At 55.5% G+C, this 18289-nt stretch overlaps 6 protein-coding genes across 6 annotated transcripts; 3 read left to right on the top strand and 3 right to left on the bottom strand.

Moving 5' to 3' along the window:
• Window positions 1-2377: 2377 nt before the first annotated feature.
• Window positions 2378-4577, bottom strand: SETTUDRAFT_174325 (uncharacterized protein). Its single transcript, XM_008032870.1, has 6 exons — window positions 4491-4577; window positions 4284-4434; window positions 3953-4221; window positions 3602-3897; window positions 2964-3521; window positions 2378-2915 (listed from the first exon to the last, which is right to left on the bottom strand). The coding sequence occupies exons 1-6, from the start codon at window positions 4563-4565 to the stop codon at window positions 2813-2815; spliced, it is 1452 nt and encodes a 483-aa protein (XP_008031061.1). The 5' UTR covers window positions 4566-4577; the 3' UTR covers window positions 2378-2812.
• Window positions 4578-6692: 2115 nt separating this feature from the next.
• On the bottom strand, window positions 6693-8854 carry SETTUDRAFT_166048 (uncharacterized protein). Its single transcript, XM_008032869.1, has 6 exons — window positions 8722-8854; window positions 8513-8671; window positions 8400-8460; window positions 7952-8347; window positions 7791-7890; window positions 6693-7735 (listed from the first exon to the last, which is right to left on the bottom strand). The coding sequence occupies exons 1-6, from the start codon at window positions 8763-8765 to the stop codon at window positions 7008-7010; spliced, it is 1488 nt and encodes a 495-aa protein (XP_008031060.1). The 5' UTR covers window positions 8766-8854; the 3' UTR covers window positions 6693-7007.
• Window positions 8855-10198: 1344 nt separating this feature from the next.
• SETTUDRAFT_99634 (uncharacterized protein) lies at window positions 10199-11202 on the top strand (the record flags this gene model as incomplete). The annotated part of the gene is made up of 8 exons (XM_008032868.1): window positions 10199-10248; window positions 10336-10386; window positions 10439-10456; window positions 10514-10530; window positions 10581-10595; window positions 10649-10770; window positions 10820-11039; window positions 11090-11202. The coding sequence occupies 8 exons, from the start codon at window positions 10199-10201 to the stop codon at window positions 11200-11202; spliced, it is 606 nt and encodes a 201-aa protein (XP_008031059.1).
• A 2650-nt stretch (window positions 11203-13852) lies between these two features.
• SETTUDRAFT_157561 (uncharacterized protein) lies at window positions 13853-14635 on the top strand (the record flags this gene model as incomplete). Its single annotated transcript, XM_008032867.1, has 4 exons — window positions 13853-13855; window positions 14273-14310; window positions 14366-14512; window positions 14575-14635. 4 exons carry the CDS (start codon window positions 13853-13855, stop codon window positions 14633-14635), a joined length of 249 nt encoding a protein of 82 aa, XP_008031058.1.
• A 939-nt stretch (window positions 14636-15574) lies between these two features.
• On the top strand, window positions 15575-16830 carry SETTUDRAFT_35486 (uncharacterized protein; the record flags this gene model as incomplete). The annotated part of the gene is made up of 2 exons (XM_008032506.1): window positions 15575-15970; window positions 16045-16830. 2 exons carry the CDS (start codon window positions 15575-15577, stop codon window positions 16828-16830), a joined length of 1182 nt encoding a protein of 393 aa, XP_008030697.1.
• A 375-nt stretch (window positions 16831-17205) lies between these two features.
• SETTUDRAFT_98745 (uncharacterized protein) lies at window positions 17206-17993 on the bottom strand (the record flags this gene model as incomplete). The annotated part of the gene is made up of 4 exons (XM_008032866.1): window positions 17206-17386; window positions 17439-17672; window positions 17755-17853; window positions 17929-17993. The coding sequence occupies 4 exons, from the start codon at window positions 17991-17993 to the stop codon at window positions 17206-17208; spliced, it is 579 nt and encodes a 192-aa protein (XP_008031057.1).
• Window positions 17994-18289: the final 296 nt, after the last annotated feature.

Raw genomic sequence — 18289 nt, 5'->3', positions numbered from 1 at the left:
CTTCTCTCTCTCCTCTCTCCTCCCCCCCCCCACCCCCCCACCACACACACACCTTCGGTCCCCGTCCCGACCCGAATCAGGCCAAACCACCAGTACGCAATCAAATGGGGAAATATAATCAAGACTTGCAGAAAAGAAAAATCTGCGGGTGTGAATCTGGGCCGCGCCCCCCCCCCCTCCTCCTTCCTCTCTTAGATTCTGTTGCATGAGTAAAAGGGGGGCGGGCTTGCATGTATGTAGCTATTGGAGCGAGCGAAGGGTTTTTTTTTTCGGGAGTTGGTGCAGGCGTCGTCTTCTCCGATCGATTGCATCGATCGTGTTTGGGGCTTGCATGAAAGGAGTGGGTAAGATGATGGTGCAGGAGAGGAGTGGGGGGTATTTTGCTTGCATTTGCTTGGCGGGATTATTGTGTGTGTGCGTGAATAAGTGGGAGATTTGCGTATGTGTGTTTGATGTAAAGGCAGAAATAAAGTTAGGGAATGTGTTACTATTTAGCTATATCACACTGGTTATTTTCTTGCTTATATCAACTAATTATGGCATAGATCGAGTGACTTACCTACCTACCTGCCTATCTATCTACCAGCCAGATAATCCCGCAAGACAGCGGGTGCAATACATACCCAACTTTTCTATTCCCCCTTTTGCCTCTTCTTCCCACACATCCCTTTCCACATATTCCTTCATCCCCATCTCTCTCCATCAACGTCATGAAACCAATACCATTCGGTATCCCCTACCCAGTTCACTCACTACCAATCCAGCACATATATATATATCTCATACCACATTCGACATTACCCACTGATACAACTCACATACCCCATCACATGACCACCATTACATCCCAGAACCACACTACTTATACATATAAGCATAGACAAAACGAATCAGACAGAAGAAACAGAATCAACAACATCATCCCTCCCAAACCCAAACCTGAACTACAACAACAGCGTGAAGAAAACAGCAAAAAAAAAGCAAAAGAATTAGATACTTGTTCATGACAAAGTCGGTTTCATTTAGAGTTTAGATAGATTTAGATTGTCGCTCTCAAACCAAACCAGACCAAATCAGACCAAATCAAATCAGACTATACTAAATCAGACCATACCAGAACAAGGCAAGAACAAGGTGATGGAAAATGCGGTAAAAAAAAGGACGAGATAAAGACGAGATAAAGATGAAAGATGAAAGATAGTCAATCAATCGTAATTCCTAGTTCCAAGTCCCCCCTAGTCAGTCCCAAGTTCCAAATCTCAAGTCACAGTCCCAAGTCAAGTCACAGTTCCCATGTATGTTACATATCCAACACTCACATCACTCACATCACTTAGTTACTTGCCTTGCATTGCCTTGCCTCGCCTTGCCTCGCCTCGCATTCAACCCTTAACATACTGTACACACCCTGAACATACACCACCAACACGCCTGCATCCCCACTACACATAGACACACACACACAGACACACACAAACGCAGAAGCAGACGCAGACGCAGAAGCAGAAGCAGACATACCCATGTCCACATCCACATCCACGGCAGCCGCAGGAACCGCACCGCACTGCACCGAACAGCAGTAATTTGAAACAACCCAGGACCAGGACCAGGACCAGGACCAGGTTTTGACTTTTAACTTTTGACTTTTCGCCGCCCGCCTTGTTCCGCCCGCCCCCTTCAACCCGTCCGCCCGCCTTGTTCCGCCCCGTCCGCCCTCCCGCGCAAACCCGCCAGCCCGGTATCTGCAAACCCCAAACCCCAGCATTAACAAAAAAAAACAGATGAAGGAGTAAGTAATCAAAATCAAAATCAAAAAAGAAAAAGAAAAGAAAAGAAAAGGGGACGCGTCATATATCCCATGTCACAGACACAGACACAGGTGTGGTGTGGTATGGTGTGGTGTTGCCAAGGAATATTACCACCACCATGTCGGGTGTTTGATGAATTCTTCATTTCTTTGCTTTTTTTTGCGTGTCTGTGTCTGTGTGTGTGTGTGTGTGAAAAAACATGCCTGAGCAGCCATGTCTCTTCTGGCTGACAGGTGTCTGCGTGCTCAGATGCGTGACACACAAAATAAAGGGCCTAGGCCTTGGGAGAACGCCCAGATGTGATGCGGAATGTACCCATCTGGAAACCTTCGATTCCTGCTAACACATCTTCGTCGTCCCCTCCCCCCGCCCCCTTGCTGGTCGCTCAGACATCTCTCGTATTGCTAGGCCAATCGTGGATGAGAATGCATCCGATGGGTGCAGCGACAGAAAAGACTACGCATACCGAATAGTGTATTGTATTATTAAGCTCAGAGAAGGTGTCTGTGTGATTAAAATATGTCGAGACATGATGACTGATCGCTAATAAGACTACAGATGGGGAGAGAGAGAGAAGAAACAAGAGAGCCATGATAAAGATGTTCAACTCTAAAGTCGATCACCCTGAGGCAGATAGTCTTTGGTATTCATCACAGTCGTGAATCCTTGCGGGGTTGGCTGGTAGGGAAGAAAGAAGGTACAGTACTCCGCCCTCGCTGGAAGAAACAATAGATAGTGGATGGATGCTAGTGTAAAAGCAGATGCATGCCCAAAACAACCCCGTATATAGGCACTCAGAGTGCCGTCGCTTTTCCATGTGTAAAGATAACTGATGATTGGTCCGAAAGAGAGTAACAGGTGTTGGTCGTTATTCGTCGTCAGTGTGGAAAGACCGCATGGTGGAAGATGCTGGCTGTGAGCAAGGTGTCGCTAACATGTTGGAGAAAAGCCGTGAGAAGCGCGCAAGCAAACCGAAACCGTATAAATTGACATGCTCACGAGTGTCATTTGTGCCGGCCTTTGTTTCCCGTGGCATACTCGCCCTCTGGACACCACTGTTCGGGTTCAAAGTCTGGGTTCATAAAGTGCGCCGTATTGAAGTGAGAACTTGAATGGGTAAGTAAGAGGTCAGGCACGCGACAGGCTAATGCTTACTTGCGAAATATTGACGTCTGGAACTGCTGCACTTGCATCGCAGACCCGAAACCAGGCTCCAGTTCGTACATTGATGGCCTAAACGGACCGCCTCGTTCAACGCCCATGGGGGCGGCTTGGTTGATGCTCACAGGGGGCGGGGGAGGGTGTATTGGGAGTGTCACCAGGGGTTGTTCGAGGTGGATGTTGTGGTGACTCGGCGGGTTGTACTGACTCGCATTGGCTGTGTGGATGGGTGTGACAAAGTCCAAGTGTGAGTTGCTGACCGGAGTTACTGGCGTTGGCGTTGGAGCGTACGGTTGGACAGGCGTAACCTGAGCGTGAGAAGCGGGGCTGGGGCTGAAGTCGTATGACAGTGAAGGCCATCGCTGGCCTGGGCCCATGCCTGAGGGATATATTCCCGGGATCATGTTCATGACGTCGCCAACGTTTGCTGCAGCCGGAATGAATTCGTCATTGTAGTTGGCTATGGCCACGTGGAGTGGTTGTTGCTGAGGGACAGGCTGGTGCTGGACTTGAACCACGTCTTCGGCTTTGTACAGAATATCGTAGTGGCCACTAGCGGCAGTCAGCAAGTGAAGAGGAGGAGGAGGAAGAGGAGGAAGAGGAGGAGGCCAGGAGCTTGGTGTTGCACTTACGGCCTGTAGAGTAGCCTCAGCATAGGGGCACCGGCGATGGGGCGATGATGTGCGTCTATTGGTTCCGAGTAGTAGCTGCGGTTGATCTCCTCGCCTGGTGAGCGGTCTAGATACCACACTTCGATGCCAAAGCCGGCGGGCTTGACGAGAGCTTCTGCAAGGGCGGCAATGCCGACATTGTCAGCTTCGCATTGCGTGGGCTCAATGTTGTTGGCGCAGTATCCCCTGACGTCGCCATTGTCTATAAAATGGACAAAGTCGTCTGCATGCGTCTGTATCCAGGCGCTGGCCAGAAGCTTAGACAGAGCGTTAGTAGCATTCGGCATCAAACAAGAGACACTCGAGACCAACCTTGATGTAGGTGATGATTGCCATGGACTCGCCCATGTCGTTGAAGGTGCGGAGCAGGATGTCGGCAGCCTGGCCATCCATGCTGCGCAGTGAGTTGGCCAGCTTGTGCAAGAGCTCGAATGCCTCGTCGGCGAAATCAATCCAGATGTCGCGCGAATAGCCAATGTGGTCAAGGAGATTGCCGAGCGAGTTCAGACGGGCTTCTTCCTCGTCAAACTTGTTCACGTCGGCCAGGCGCAGCAGGGCCTCATAGTAGGTGAAGGCGATTGCTGTTGGCGTTAGCACTGGCCGCAACAGCAGCAGCACCGCAAAGATGCAATTGGCAACTTACCCCGCCATCCGCAGTGGCCATCGCCACGACAGGTGCGGAAGTAGGCATACTTTGCAGGCAGCGCCGCCGTCTTGACCTGGAAGACGGGGTCTGCCGTGGCATATTGCGTCGTGATGGCGGCGCTGCTCTGGCGTTCGCCCACAAGTGGGCCCTTGGGGGGCGGTCAGCGGGCGTGCAAAAGTCACGGGCGCAGAAGGGCAGACTCACGGTGGCCTCGGGCTCGTACTCGCTCGACAGCTTCTGCAGATGCGCATAGTCTTCGTCGGAGGGATAGGCGGCCATGTTGAGGTGGGGGTTGCGGTGGTGGTGGCCAGTGTGGTGATGGTTGTAGCTCGCGGGAGGAAGGACCGGGGCGCGGATAGCAAACGCCAGTCCGTTTTGGTAGTGGCTCTGTGCCGGGACTCGATAGTGGCCCTGGTGCACATGCGCGTGCGGGTGCTGGTGCGCGTGAGGGTGGTGGAAGCCCGTCAACACCGACTGCCGGTTCATGGCGAGGCTATCTGGGCTCGAGGGCGAAGGGCGTGCTGTGCGTGTATGTGTGTGCGTGTGTGTGTGGGAGTGTGAGTGTGAGTGTGTGTGTGCGTTGGGAGCTGCGATGCTCGCGCTCTGCCCCCCCCCCCCGCCCGCCGCGGGCCTGTTTCCTCAGGTGGTTTGCTTTGGCGTGGGCGCCTGTGGGCGTGACTGGCGTCTGGCAATTGGACGCAAGGATTGCACCGCAGCGTCGGCAATGCGCATCGATCTCAGCAACAATTCGCCCGCAAGCTGCTGAGTACGAGGGCAGCAGCGTCTTTTAGTAGGTGCAGAGACCCGCGGCGCCGGGCTGGAAGCTGTGTCGTTGCTGTGATACCCTCGGGCGTCCAGGGGCACAGCGCCAATATGCCTATGGGAAAGAGAGGAGCGATCTTCACAGCCTGCCAGTGGGATCCAGCCTGCCAGGGACCAAAACAGTCTGCAACCCTTTTTTCTTTCTGTCCAGCCGCGTTGCAACAGCCCTGTTTTCGTTGCACGGGAGACGGGGGGTGGATGGGAAGACCAATGAGAGGCTCGGCTCGGGGAAAGGATGGGTGAGTGAGTGTGTTTATGTCTATGTATATGTATCGTTGTATATGTGTGCGTGCGCGGATATATGAGGGAGAAGGAAAAGGTGTGTGTGAGAGTGAGAGAGAAAGAGAGTGTGGGCGTGAGGGCGTACAAGAGAAGAAGAAAAAAGGCCATGCACACACACACACACAGAGGCTCAGAGGCACACAGATTCAATCCGCGCCAGAAGGCATCAGACAAAAGCAACTGCTACGAGCGAGGGGGGGGGAACGGCCATGACCCATGGCCCGTTTCCTTGCCCCCAGGCGAAGCGGCACTGTATGCGCAACAGGCATGGGCAGCGTGTGATATGGAACTGTCAGTTCCGACTAGTCTTTGCTGGGACCCGCGTCTGGAAATTGAAGTACACTCTGACTCTGGTGTCCATCACATCACATTGAAGACGATATCGCCGAGCATAGAGCCGCGGCAGAATGGACAGGATGGGATGGGCGACGGAGAGCCCCTCCACAAGCACCCCTGGAGTGGGCCTGGCTCAGCAGCAGCAGCAGCAGCAGCTGGGGCGGCGGCGTTGGCGTTGACGGGGCCTGAGGTGAGGCTGGTGGTGCTGGGTGGTGGTGCTGCATGCGATCGACAAGCAGCAAGATGCCGTGTCACGCGGCGGAATCCTGCCAGACACGGCCGTGGCAGTATCATGATGATTATCATCGAGGCACGCCCCCCTCGCCCCCTCGCCCCCTCGCCCTTCTCCCAAGGCCCCAAGGCGCCAGGCGGCCTTCTTTGCGGCGCTGCGGCGTATGGTGAGGGCAGCTGGCCGGGGGTCGGGGGGTGGTGCGGCGGGGCGGCCATGATTCGTCGTCGTGGGCGGCCATGAGGGCTGGTGCGAGGGTCGACGAGGCAGGCAAAGGCAAATGCAAAAGAAAGTAATAAAAAGGTCCCGCGCAGCCGAGACAAGCTGGGAGGCAGGCACAGGCACAGGCACAGGCAGCGAGGGCAGCGAGGGTAGCGAGCCCACGCCAAGAGCGAGTCAGGCGCGGCGTGGGCGAGGCTATTCGCTGACAGGCTCGCTCGACACGGCGGCCCCCTGTCCCGCGCCCGCTTCCCCGGAGCGTAGTGCCGTTGTCGGGAACCACGCTCGCACCCACACGCTCCCTCGCACCCTCCTCGCTCTCGAATCCGCCCACGCCAGCCTATACGCAACCCATGCACTGCGTCACGGCCATGGCCAATTCAATAGTCTCAGGCTCCACGGCCAAAACACCCTCGCGCCCCACCGTGGCGGTCCCGTCATCGTCGTCGTCGTCTGCGTCCGTCCAGCACTAGCATCCATACGGCCATGTATCGTAGCATGGCGCCAGGGCCCGGGCCCGCGCTGCCAGCTCTTTTCCATTGTTGCATTGATGACTGAACGAGGCCGTGTTGCATACAGCCAGCTGACCACTGCCTGACCGAGCATGTCCGCCGCACATGCACCAAACTCGTCCCAGCCCGCCCGCCCGCCCGCCTGCTTCGTGCTACCAAACTGCGTCGCCCCCCCCCCAGCCTGCCCGCCCGCATGTCTCATGTCGCTCTTCAGGTGAGGAGCGCCTCGCCAACGCCAACGTGCAACCGCCAGTGTTCCGTCCTGTGTCCCGGCAACCCAGTTCCAGGTCGTCTTGTGAAGCGCGCGACCGATGCTGCAAGTCATCCTTTGCTCATCACGCCCGCCTGCCGCCCAGGACCCTTGCCCTTTGCCCACCCCACCTTGACGCCGCCCATGGAGCTCTGGTTCCATCCCATACCAGACGGCCCACCAGGTGTAAATTGGGACGCACTCTCGTCCGACTTGAAACCCTCGCCCTCATTCAGCACAGTCTGCCACATGGAGCCAATGGCGCTGCTCCACTCCCTCATCGCCTGCACCCGATCCATGTCGGTGCTACTCTCAATCTCCACCGTGCCCTTTTGCTGGTTGATCTTGCCTCGCAGCCGCTTGTCCACAATCAAGAAGCCCACAATCTCCTGCACCTCGCCCAGCGAAATCTTGAGCTGCTTGGAAATAAACGCCAGCGTAAACCGCGTGTACGGCGCAACCAGCTTGACAATGGCCTTGGTGCGCACATTGCGCGTCACCTCGTCAATGTTCTCGGCAATAAACGGATCCTGCAGCAGGTCCTGGTTGTTCTGCAGAATCCGCTCGTACCCGTGAATGTCTTCCAGCTGGTAGGCATTGACCAGGTCCGTCATGGTCGAGATGCGTGGATCGTTCTGATACGGCTTGGTCTCCTGCGAGTCAAACGGGTTGATGTCCGAGCCCGACAGCATGGTTGCGAGCACCAGGTACTTGAGCACCTGGATGCGCTGCAGCGATCCCGCCTCGTCGTAGTTCTTGAAGCTCTCGAAAAAGTCGCTCTGCGCCCCTTTCCAGTTCTCTGGGTCCCAGTTAGCCTGTGCTGCATGTCTCGGCCGCCCGCATGCCGTGCTTGCCTTCGCTCATGTGCATCTTGCCACCGCATTCCCGAATGATGCCCATAATCTTGGGATGTGGAACCGCCGACTTGACCTTGAGCGCTCGCTGGTAGAGGGCCTGCCATGGCCTTTTAGCACAAATGCACCGCATAACGCTTTGGGAGGGGCGCCACACTGACCTTTAGCCGCTTGTTGTTCCTAGTCTCGGCGTACATGAGAATTTCGAGCGAGTACACCTCCAATGAATACGTGCCCTTGCTGGGGTCGTCTGTGCCATCGTCGCGCTGGCAGGCCTTGTGCAGCTCGCGGAGCTTCTCGGTAAGCTGGCGATAGTCCTTCCTGTCCAACCAGAGCCGGGCGAGCTTGATGTTGGTCTTGAGCCACAGGCGCTCGTTGTTTGTGCTCTGGAAGATGTCGAGCGTCAGGGCGTAGAACTTCTCCATGCAGCGATAGGCGTCGGCGTCTTCTGCAGCCTTTTCTATAAAGTCGAGCATGTTGTTGATAGACTTTTCCGAGTAGTTGCGCGTGACGGCCGACTTGACGTACGTGAGAAGCTCCTTGTAGTGCTCGACCGCCTGTCCCCGCCGTCAGTCACAGCCCCGCTGCCGCCGTGGTGGCGACACGTACCTTGTCGTAGCGCGCCAGCTTGAACTCGAGCTTGATGGCCTGCTTGAGCCCTTTGAAGCCCCTTTGTGTCCGTCAGCGAACATGCATGGGCCCGGCGTGCCGTGGTCTCGTACCATTCCGACTTTTCCTCCTCGAGGGCGGGCATGCCCAAGAACTCGTCGATGGCGGCCTCGGGGTCGTCGGTCTTGAGCTGCTTTGCGTTGTAGTACTTGTTCTCAATGTCGACATCGCCCGTCTCGTCGTCATCGTCGTCCTCGTATTCGAAGTCGTACCTGCGGCAGGTTAGACAGCAGGCCGTGTGGGTGCCAGTGTGACTGCTTACTCCTCCTCGCCCGAGTCCTGCATGAAGTCATCGTCGTCGGACATGGTTGCGGGCGGGCGGGCTGATATATGCAATGCAATCAGGATTAGGGGCCTGCGATGGACGGCAAGAGCTAGAGTCGGATTGATATCAGGCAGGCCGGGACGCTTGTTTGCTGGTAGAGGAGCAGTGCCGGCGGCGACGTGTTGTCTGGGTCTGGTAGTCTATGGACGTCGTCGTGGTGATGCCTGCGCGCCAGAGCTGTTGGCCCCACTCGCGCGGGGCTAAGGCTGCCCGCCGAGCACGCCCACAACCCACACCTTACCTACACCCCAGGACCGCAGTGGCTGTGTGCACTCACTCCCATTCGCGCTCACGCTCGCCCCTCGGCCTGACTAATCGGCTGGCTGACTGATCAACCGACTGACGGAACGGCCGGCCCTTGCCTTTTCATCACCGAGGCGGCATAACCAAACAGAAAAAAGGCCCTACCGTCAAGCCGACACCTACTGCGGCGCCTGCTCCGGCGCTATGCTATCGACTTGCCAGGCAGTCGGCCAAGTCACAATAGACTAGCACATGAAGACGCAGACGGGAATGCGCCCGGCTGACTCGCCCGCTGAGAACTGGGACAGCTTCGGCATGTTGGAGACGGCGGCGGCGGGGGCATGGAGCGAACCATTGTTGAATGCCCAACAGGCGGGCGCTTGTGTGGACTTTGGGCGGGCGGCGCTGCAGGGACTCGGCCTGTCGACGGGAAATCAATGAATGCATCGCACCGCTCTCTCGACGGCTTCGCCTCCAACGCCCGGCGATAAGCAATAACGCAGTGGCAGTTGGGCGGGCGCTGCTGCAGACGTGGACGTGCAATAAGCCGGCCATGGCCCCTCTCTTTGCAGCAGTGGCAGCGCCTGGTTGCTACCCCGGACCTGGAACCGCTCGCCCCAGTCCCCAGGCCTGAACCACGCCCAGCGTCGCCGCCCGTGGCCGCACTATTGGCCATGCCAATACCACACTGCCCGTGGCCTCGCGCTGCTCTCGATGCCCGCGCTGCTCACTCGACCATTGGCCGCCCCAACACCCGAGCACATGGCATCGAGGCTGTGAAGTGGTCGCGCGGGCGGGAGCAGTACTAATCACCCGTTTAGGCTTAACCCATGCGACGTGGGTGTGGGTGCATCTTGAACTCCACTGCTCCATCCGCCCCATCGTTTGCCTCTCCAGACCACGCCTTCTGGATCCCTCCCGACCCAACGCCCGCACCCCTACCACCGACCGCTGGGCCTCTCTCGTGCGTCTCGTACTCTCCTTCACGCCATCTCCGCCGCCGCCCTCGCCCTCGCCACCACTCTCGTCACCACTACCGCCCTCGCCCTTTGTCCTCTGCACCACCACCAGCCATAACAACAACAACAACAACACGCGCGCACGCCCTTGCCCCCGTCCCCGAACCTGCCGAACGAATTCCTCGCTGCCTTTCGCCCTCCCGGCCATCACGATGCCCCTGTGCGGTGGAACAAAGTCGGTGCAGCGCAAGCTGGTGCTTCTGTGCGTGCGGCCTTTGTTTGCGAAAGCCTCTTCAGCTTGGCGTCGCAATGATGATGCGACGGGACTTGGCTAACACTCCTTGGACAGAGGCGATGGTGCATGCGGCAAGACTTCGCTACTGAATGTTTTCACACGAGGGTATGTCTGACAACGCGCTGCACTCGCGCATCCCTTGCTGACCGGTGCACAGATACTTCCCAACAGTATAGTAAGTAATGGCTTGCGCCGTCCATGTTGGCGCCCCAGGCTGACCATGCCCCTCCAGTGAGCCCACGGTATTCGGTGAGCACTCCTCATGCGCCCTGCACCAACCCTGCTAACTCTGTCTGTAGAAAACTATGTACACGGTTTGTACTCTGCACTTCAACGTCGACAACACCGCATTGACCTTGTCCTCCAGACATCTACATTGACAACACCCACGTCGAGCTGAGTTTATGGGACACTGCTGGACAAGAAGAATTCGACAGACTACGATCGCTCAGCTACGATGACACGCATGCCATTATGCTCTGCTTCTCGGTGCGACCACGCAGCCCTGTGCTCTCCTGACTACTACTAACCAAGTCAGGTCGACTCGCCGGATTCGCTTGAAAACGTAGAGACCAAGTGGGTTGGCGAGATTGCGGAAAACTGCCCTGACGTTAAACTCGTGCTCGTCGCACTCAAGTGCGATTTGCGGAAAAAGGAAGATGACGATGACGCCGACGACCAGCAGCCCGAAAAGCCATGCATCGACTACAACGAGGGGTTGCGCGTGGCAGAAAAGATCAAAGCACTGCGATACCTCGGTACGGCCGTACTTCCTTGTCATTATCAGAGCAGACTAACATGGGTCCAGAGTGCTCTGCTATGAAGAATCGAGGCGTCAACGAAGCCTTCACCGAAGCTGCTCGTGTCGCCCTCCAGGTCAAGACCAGCAAAGATAAGAGCGGCGGCTGCGTCATCCTCTAAGCTACTCGCCCTTTACCCGGCCCGAATAGCTCGACCGATATTGCGCCTGTTTTTGTCACGTGTTCCGTTTTTTTTCATTGGATCAAAGGGCTTACCGCAAAAGCCCTTATGATCGCCATCTCCCACCTCAACATCTTTGATATCCTTCAACTCTCTACTGTCGCCGGTTCAGTGCTTCTATGAAGAAGCCATGTCGACTCAGCTATGGTTGGATAAGGAAGAAGACGAGTCTTGGGCAAGTTGGGTCCCTCTTGCGAGGTGCATTTCCTTTGTTCTTGGATGGAGCATGCTGTTTAGCATAGATCTCCTGGCCTTTTGGTTATTCTGTTCGACACCTTTATACCTTTATTGTACATGCTTGCTTGTAGCTCGGCTTCGGTGCTGGCTTCCTTTCTCTTCTCTCGTTTGTTTCGTTGGGTGTTGTTCGGAGACAGAGTATGCACGTGTGCACTCTTTGATAACTGGCGAAAGCCTCCCGTCGCTTCTGTGCTGAAAAGCTTTATCTTTTTTTTCACTTTTTTTCATTTTCCTTTGGCTAGAGTGAGGTTCCGTAATGTTAGATCAACTTGTTGAGTAGCTTGCGCTCTAGACTGATGTTTGATGTTTACTGTGACTGCATCCCCCCCTCTCTGTCCATATCATACCTCACGCATCCCCTTCCAACTTCTCCACCTCCTTGACCTTCTTAACCACCCTCGCCGGCTGTCCCATGACGACACAAAAATCCGGCACATCGCGCGTCACCACGCTCATCGCTCCAACCGTCACACCCCTTCCAATCGTAACCCCCGGCAAAATCACCACATTGCCTCCCACCCAGCAGTCATCCCCAATCACCACGGGCCGCCCATACTCGACGTTATCGCGCCGGCTCTGCACCTCTGCCTCGTGCGTGGCCGCGAAGATGGACACGTTGGGACCGAACATGCAGCGCGCGCCTATCGTCACCAGCGAGCAGTCGAGAATCGTCAGGTTGAAGTTTGCGTAGAAGCGTGGGCCCAACGAGATGTTGCATCCGTAGTCGATGTTGAAGGGTGGCTCGATGACTTGTTTTCGTAATTAATGCGAGAAGGGGGAATGTCGAATTGCGGGATGATTGAATACATGAATAAGTGAATAAAGGATGGATGGATAGGTGAATTCAAGAAAAAAAATAAAGAAACAAAGACTTACAAACCTCGTCATCACCGACATATCCAAGAATCCCCTTGAGCATCTTCAGCCGCTCTGTCGCGAGCACCTGGAATCCGGTGGCCCCGTCTGGTGTGGAGTCGGCCGGTGGGAACCATGTGTTGTATTTGTGGGCGAAGGCGCGGGCGGCGAAGCGCGCGCTGCTGAGGGTTGGGTCTGAGGCGTTGTAGCTGTGGGGGTTGTTTTGGGGGTTAGTTTGGGGGGTTTGTTTTGGTGGTTGGACATCGAGGGTTGAAGGTGGAACTAAGGTATAGTGGGGGGGAATTCGGACTGAGGAAACATGTACTGGTAGGACTATTTTTCTGTTCAAGGAGAGGAAAAAGTCTGAATACATACAGCATCCCCGATATCATCTTCTCGTACTCTGCGCCCCACGGTACATGGTTCAGCTTCCTCGCCTTTTCCATTTCTTGCGCGTTGAGTTCTTGTGCTGCCATTTTTTTCTTTCGTAATCGCTCTCGTTACACACACACACACACAATCTCTTTGCTTGAAATAGATCAAAATATCTCGGTTTTCTACTGGATTGAAAAGTAGGGTTGGTTCGGATACTTCGCTGTCCTTATACCGGAATCCAGTACGCAACCCCCCAGTTCTCCCGGAGTTGTCCCACCACAGGCACGCTAAGTGGGGTAAAGGTCAGATTAGACCAGTTCAGTTGCGGTAATACCTCGCACTTTAGCGCTCAGTGGAGCTTCCAGACATTTGTTTCTAGCGGACGCCAAGACAGACAGACGCAGAGAGAGAGAGGGAGAGAGAGAGAGATGGTGAGCTTTCCCATACAACCGTGTTCTCGTGACGAGTAGTCAGCATGAACAGAGTGGGTAGCGAGCATGCGTGCTGCGTGTTGTAAGGCTGCATGTGGCATGACTTCTGACCATTCACAGATGTGGATGCATGCTGATGCTTTTGTAAACAGCCAACGGCGGTTGGGTGTCGTGTGCTTGCACTTGAGTACATGAGCTTAGTCGGTCCGATGTGCACCAAATTGCCACCTCTTTTCTGTAGGTGTACTTATTGTATTTTTGATGCTTTGATGCTGGGATGGGTTTGCATGTCAATTCAAATCAATGCGTATGCAGTCAGATAATTTTACTACTTCCAACACTTTACCAGAGACAAAGTCCAATAATGTCGTCAAGAGATTGGCTGGTGTTGATGCGAAATGACGGCTACATGCTTGTTCACGTGGTTGTTTGCCCTAAGACGCGGGGAAGCTGGTCATCAAGACCATAGCGTCCTGGGCGATGCATGAGCTCATGATGGAGTTGCTGAAGTTGAAGCAACAGTTTGATAGACTATCATGTTCTTTACATGTGAATGTGCGTTCAGGGAGCTCCAAGGTGGCACGGCTACGCTGCGCCATGTTGCGCATTCCTGCTTCACGCAGCCGGACACTGACAATACGACGAATCTACAAATCACAAAGACTCATTATGAGCCATTGCCAAACGCTTCCATGGCGCCCTTGTCCGTGAATCTTGTGTTCCTAGTCGTCGGTGAAAAGTGTTTAGGCTAGAGCCAAGACGACGTTAGCGCGCGTCGGCTAACCACGCATGGCCCGCCCACACTGGTTTTCCACACTGACACCCTCTCCTCTCCTCAAGCCGTCCGCGTCCTCGACTCTCGCGCCCAATCCATCGACTTCAAGCCGCCGGCGATCAACAACCAGTCCACGACTCTCCGTAAACCGTCAATATGGTGAGTGTGACCGTGCGAGGGCGCCAGAGAGCGTTTTGCGAGGGGCTAGCGGGCAGGCACACGAGACTGTCGGGACTTTGCCACATGCCTTGAAATCGCAATGTCGTGCTCGATTGCGCTGCGCCGAAACGACGACGACGACAAGAATAATGCAGAATGCAGGCTAACAGCATTGCAGGTTCTCGCAGTTGACCTTCTCAACCCCACCCCGGCCGCGTACGCTCACACGCCCTCCCTCTCGCCTTCGCCCAGCGACTAACTGTCGATTTAGTGAGGCCCGCAAGCACAAGCTCAAGACGCTTGTGCCCGCCCCCCGCTCCTTCTTCATGGACGTCAAGTGCCCCGGATGCTTCACCATCACGACCGTCTTCTCGCACGCCAACACAGTCGTCGTCTGCCAGGGCTGCTCGCAGGTCCTGTAAGTTTTTTTTTCTCGGACAAGATGCCACATTGTAGAGGCAGGGGCTAATGCATGCACAGGTGCCAGCCCACTGGTGGCAAGGCGCGGTTGACCGAGGGCTGCTCTTTCCGAAGGAAGTAGGCGACTCGTTGCAATGACAGCGGGGATTGATGGGTTACGATGACGACTATCATGGCATAGGGTGTAGATCTCATTGGCGCCGATCGACTCGACCGCAGGATAGAAGAGGGATCTTTCGACTCGAGTCAATACAAAAGTCACTAAAAACGGGAGTTCCGGATATCTCAGCGCTGATGGACCACCCTTTTCCCTCGAATCTATTTCCTTTTTGTTCGGCATGGTCTTTCAGCTTTCATGTACACGCATGTGGGAGGAGAGATGGCATCTCAGAGCCTTTGGATCAGTCGTCCAGGGTGAGGACCGGTTTGCAATCGAGGATACCTACGCATGCTAGCGGTCCCTTGTAAATCAAAACGTCAAATCCTCACACTCGTTTCGCACCACTTGTTCAGAGTGACTTTGCTGCAACACCAATTGTGATTGTCTGGCTCCTCGGCGCATCTTGTGCCGAGCATGGAGAGGCTCAATGGGTATAATTTTGATACTCGGGGGGCGGCACCTAGCATTGTAGCGAGCGGACACGTTAACCCAGAACAGAAGGACGTCGCCCTGCGCTGCACAATTCTACCTTTGAAGTGGGGGAGCCCGGTCGGGGCCCCGTTCCCACCCACACACATGACAGGCAGAACGCCGACCTCCGCTGCCAATTTCCAGTACATATATGGCAATCACAATCGTCATCTTCCACAATTGTCCCTCGCTCCATTGTCGCCCAAGCACAAGTGCAAGGCTTGATACTAGCGTACAAGCCTTGATCCCTCCACGACTCGCCAAAAGCCACCGCACGTCATCGTTGTCCAATACGCTTTTGTTTTGCGCGAGACTCTGGCCAACCACGATCCGAACGGACACTAAACTAAACGATTCAATAAACCAAGATCTCATAATCTCGCAAGCCCAGAGCAGCAGACGAGCACACGGCGCTTAAAGTACGAAGCCATGTCTGCAGCCGTGCCATCTCCAGAAGCAGCGGGCCCCGGAGCCGCGACAAACCCCCACCCCATCCCCCTCACAGAATCCGAGGTCCTGATCCGAGGCTTCTTGGCCGCTAACCCAGATCTCGACCTCGACGATCCGTCGCCCATTGAGATTATGACGGACCGGTACACCAACGACGAGTGGCAGGCGCAGATTGACGAGACGACCAAGCAGGTGCTCAAGGAGGTGGAGAGCGGCAAGCGTGCAAAGAAGATTTACCAGGGCCCGCGCATGCGCAATGGCGACGAGGCGTTGCGCCAACTCGCAAAGGCTATCGATCATACCGTCCTGAAGCTCGATGCTACGAGCACCGCTATAGACGCGCTGTGCAGCGAGGCCCGCACCGAGAATTTCAAGGTATGTTATCTACATATATTTCTATATGTAGTCAGTTACATGCGACCAAGTCCCCTAACTAACATGCACCACAGTCTGTATGCGTGCGCCTCAACTGGGTGCAGCGCTGCGTGTCGAATCTCAAGGGCACCAATGTCGTCGTCGCCTGCGTCGTGGGCTTCCACGAAGGCACCCAGGACACAAAATCAAAGTGCCGCGAGGCGCGCGCCGCCGTCAAAGCTGGCGCCGCTGAACTCGACGTCGTGCTCAACTACTCGCTGCTCACAAAGCACAATAACACCAATAATAAGCGCCACCCGCAAAGCAGAGACTCGGCCATCGATAGCATCACGGCGGCAAACACGGCCAAAAACGCGGCTGCTACCGCTTCCACGCACACATACGACGAGCCTGAGATGCCGGATTACAGCGCCATATACAGAGAGCTGGCGACGATCCGCTCGCTGTGTCCCAACACGACGCTCAAGCTCATTCTCGAAACCTCGCAATTGACATGGGCCCAGATCCTGGCTGCATCGCATCTTGCGGCCGCGGCGTCGTTTGACTTTATCAAGACGTCGACGGGGTTCAATGGCGCTGGTGCCACGCTGCCCAATGTCCAGCTCATGGTTGCGGCCGCCGAGTATCTTGGAGCGCGGGGCGTGAGCAGGCGGGCCATGCAGGTCAAGGCGAGTGGTGGCGTGCGGGAACTCGATACCGCCATCAAGATGCTCGAGTCGGGCGCGACGAGGCTGGGCACCAGCAGTGGGCTTTGGATCATGCAGGAGGCAAAGGCAAAGGTGGCGGCTGGGTTGGCGACGAGCCCGGACAGAAAACCTGCTTCTGTTACCAGGCTGTATACAGATGATTCGTCGTACTAGATTATGGTTGTGCACAGTGGCTGGGCATTGGCTGGTAGGATATTATACCCTGTATGCATCTTCAATGTACCTACGAATCGTAGTTAGAAATCTCAGTGGTCAAATGTTAGCCTCAATCAACTTAAAATGTCCAAACACCACTCCAACAGGGCCACCAACGTCCCAACAGCACATCACAAGCAGTACGACCGAACTGAGCAGATGATGGCAATTGAAGATTTTTGGGCAGAGGCTACATCGTGTTTGTGTAGATCATCTACCAGCCGAGACCCATAAGGGATATAATGCATTCCAGGACAGGGAGACCTGTCAGAGAGATTCATCCCGTCATGCCCAACGCCGATCATCCATGAATCATTCCTTTTGGCGTGTAGTTTACTCCTCGTCCTCCTCGCCAGCGTCGTCGTCACCACCCTTCTCGGCGGCCTTGGCCTTCTTCCTCCTGACACGACCGGGGCGGCCTCCACCGAATGGCGAGGTGAGGGCGAAGTCGATGTGCTTCTGGGAGTCGAGGCGGACCATGAACGAGGGGACGTTGACAATCTGCTTTCCAACACTGCCATGCTGTTAGTCGCGCGCTTTTTCAGCCATTGACGCCGAATACATACCGGATGTGGCGCTGGCGGATCAGGACACGGGCGTGGTGGATGGACTTGGCGAGACCGAGCTTGTACACGCAGGTCTGAAGACGGCGCTCCAAGAAGTCCTCAATCTTGAGGGCCAAGACGTAATCGAGCTTCATGCGAGACTCGTCGAGGACACCAACGCGGACAAGACGGCGAATGAGGGCGTTACCTTCGAAGAGGCGCTTGGGGTCCTTCTCGTCGAGAGTAAGAAGCGAACTGCCAAATGTTAGTGCCTGCCATATCCGAAATTTCCAGATATTTTGCATCGCGTCGAGAGCGCGTAGCGGGAAATACTCACCGAGCAGCACGACGGATCTTGGACAGAGTCAACTGGACTCGCCAGACCTCGCGCTTGTTGCGGAGACCATACTCGCCGACGAGCTTCAGCTCGGTATCCCTAGCCAGAAATTAACCAGTGTCCCAGACATAAGCGGAGCACGCTCTCGCTCAGTGGCCATGGGGAATCACATACAGACGAGCGGACTCGAAAGGACGACGGGGGACGCTGTACGTCTTGGAGTAGGAGCGGGGCGCCATTGTGGTTGTCGATGGAGGAGAGAAGTCGCAGCAGAATGTGAAGCAAGTTGAATTTCGACGAGTGCGCGTGCCAAGCCAAGTGTCGTGCGCACGGACGCCCCTCCGTTCGCTTAGGGAGGATTGGCTAGACCTCCATGTCTTTGAGCATTGCGACGGCTGGGTCAATGGAGTGATGGGAGAAATGATGTGTCGGACAATTGATTTACATGATCGTGTCTTGTCTCTTTCAAGGTTCACAGCATTGTTTTGTTGTGAATAGCTGCACAGTCGGAATCGTTGCTTTGCAATGTCAACCG

Source organism: Exserohilum turcica, assembly GCF_000359705.1.
Source record: "Exserohilum turcica Et28A unplaced genomic scaffold SETTUscaffold_8, whole genome shotgun sequence".
Lineage (NCBI taxonomy): Eukaryota > Fungi > Ascomycota > Dothideomycetes > Pleosporales > Pleosporaceae > Exserohilum > Exserohilum turcicum.
This window is presented reverse-complemented; position numbering and strand designations above follow the sequence as displayed.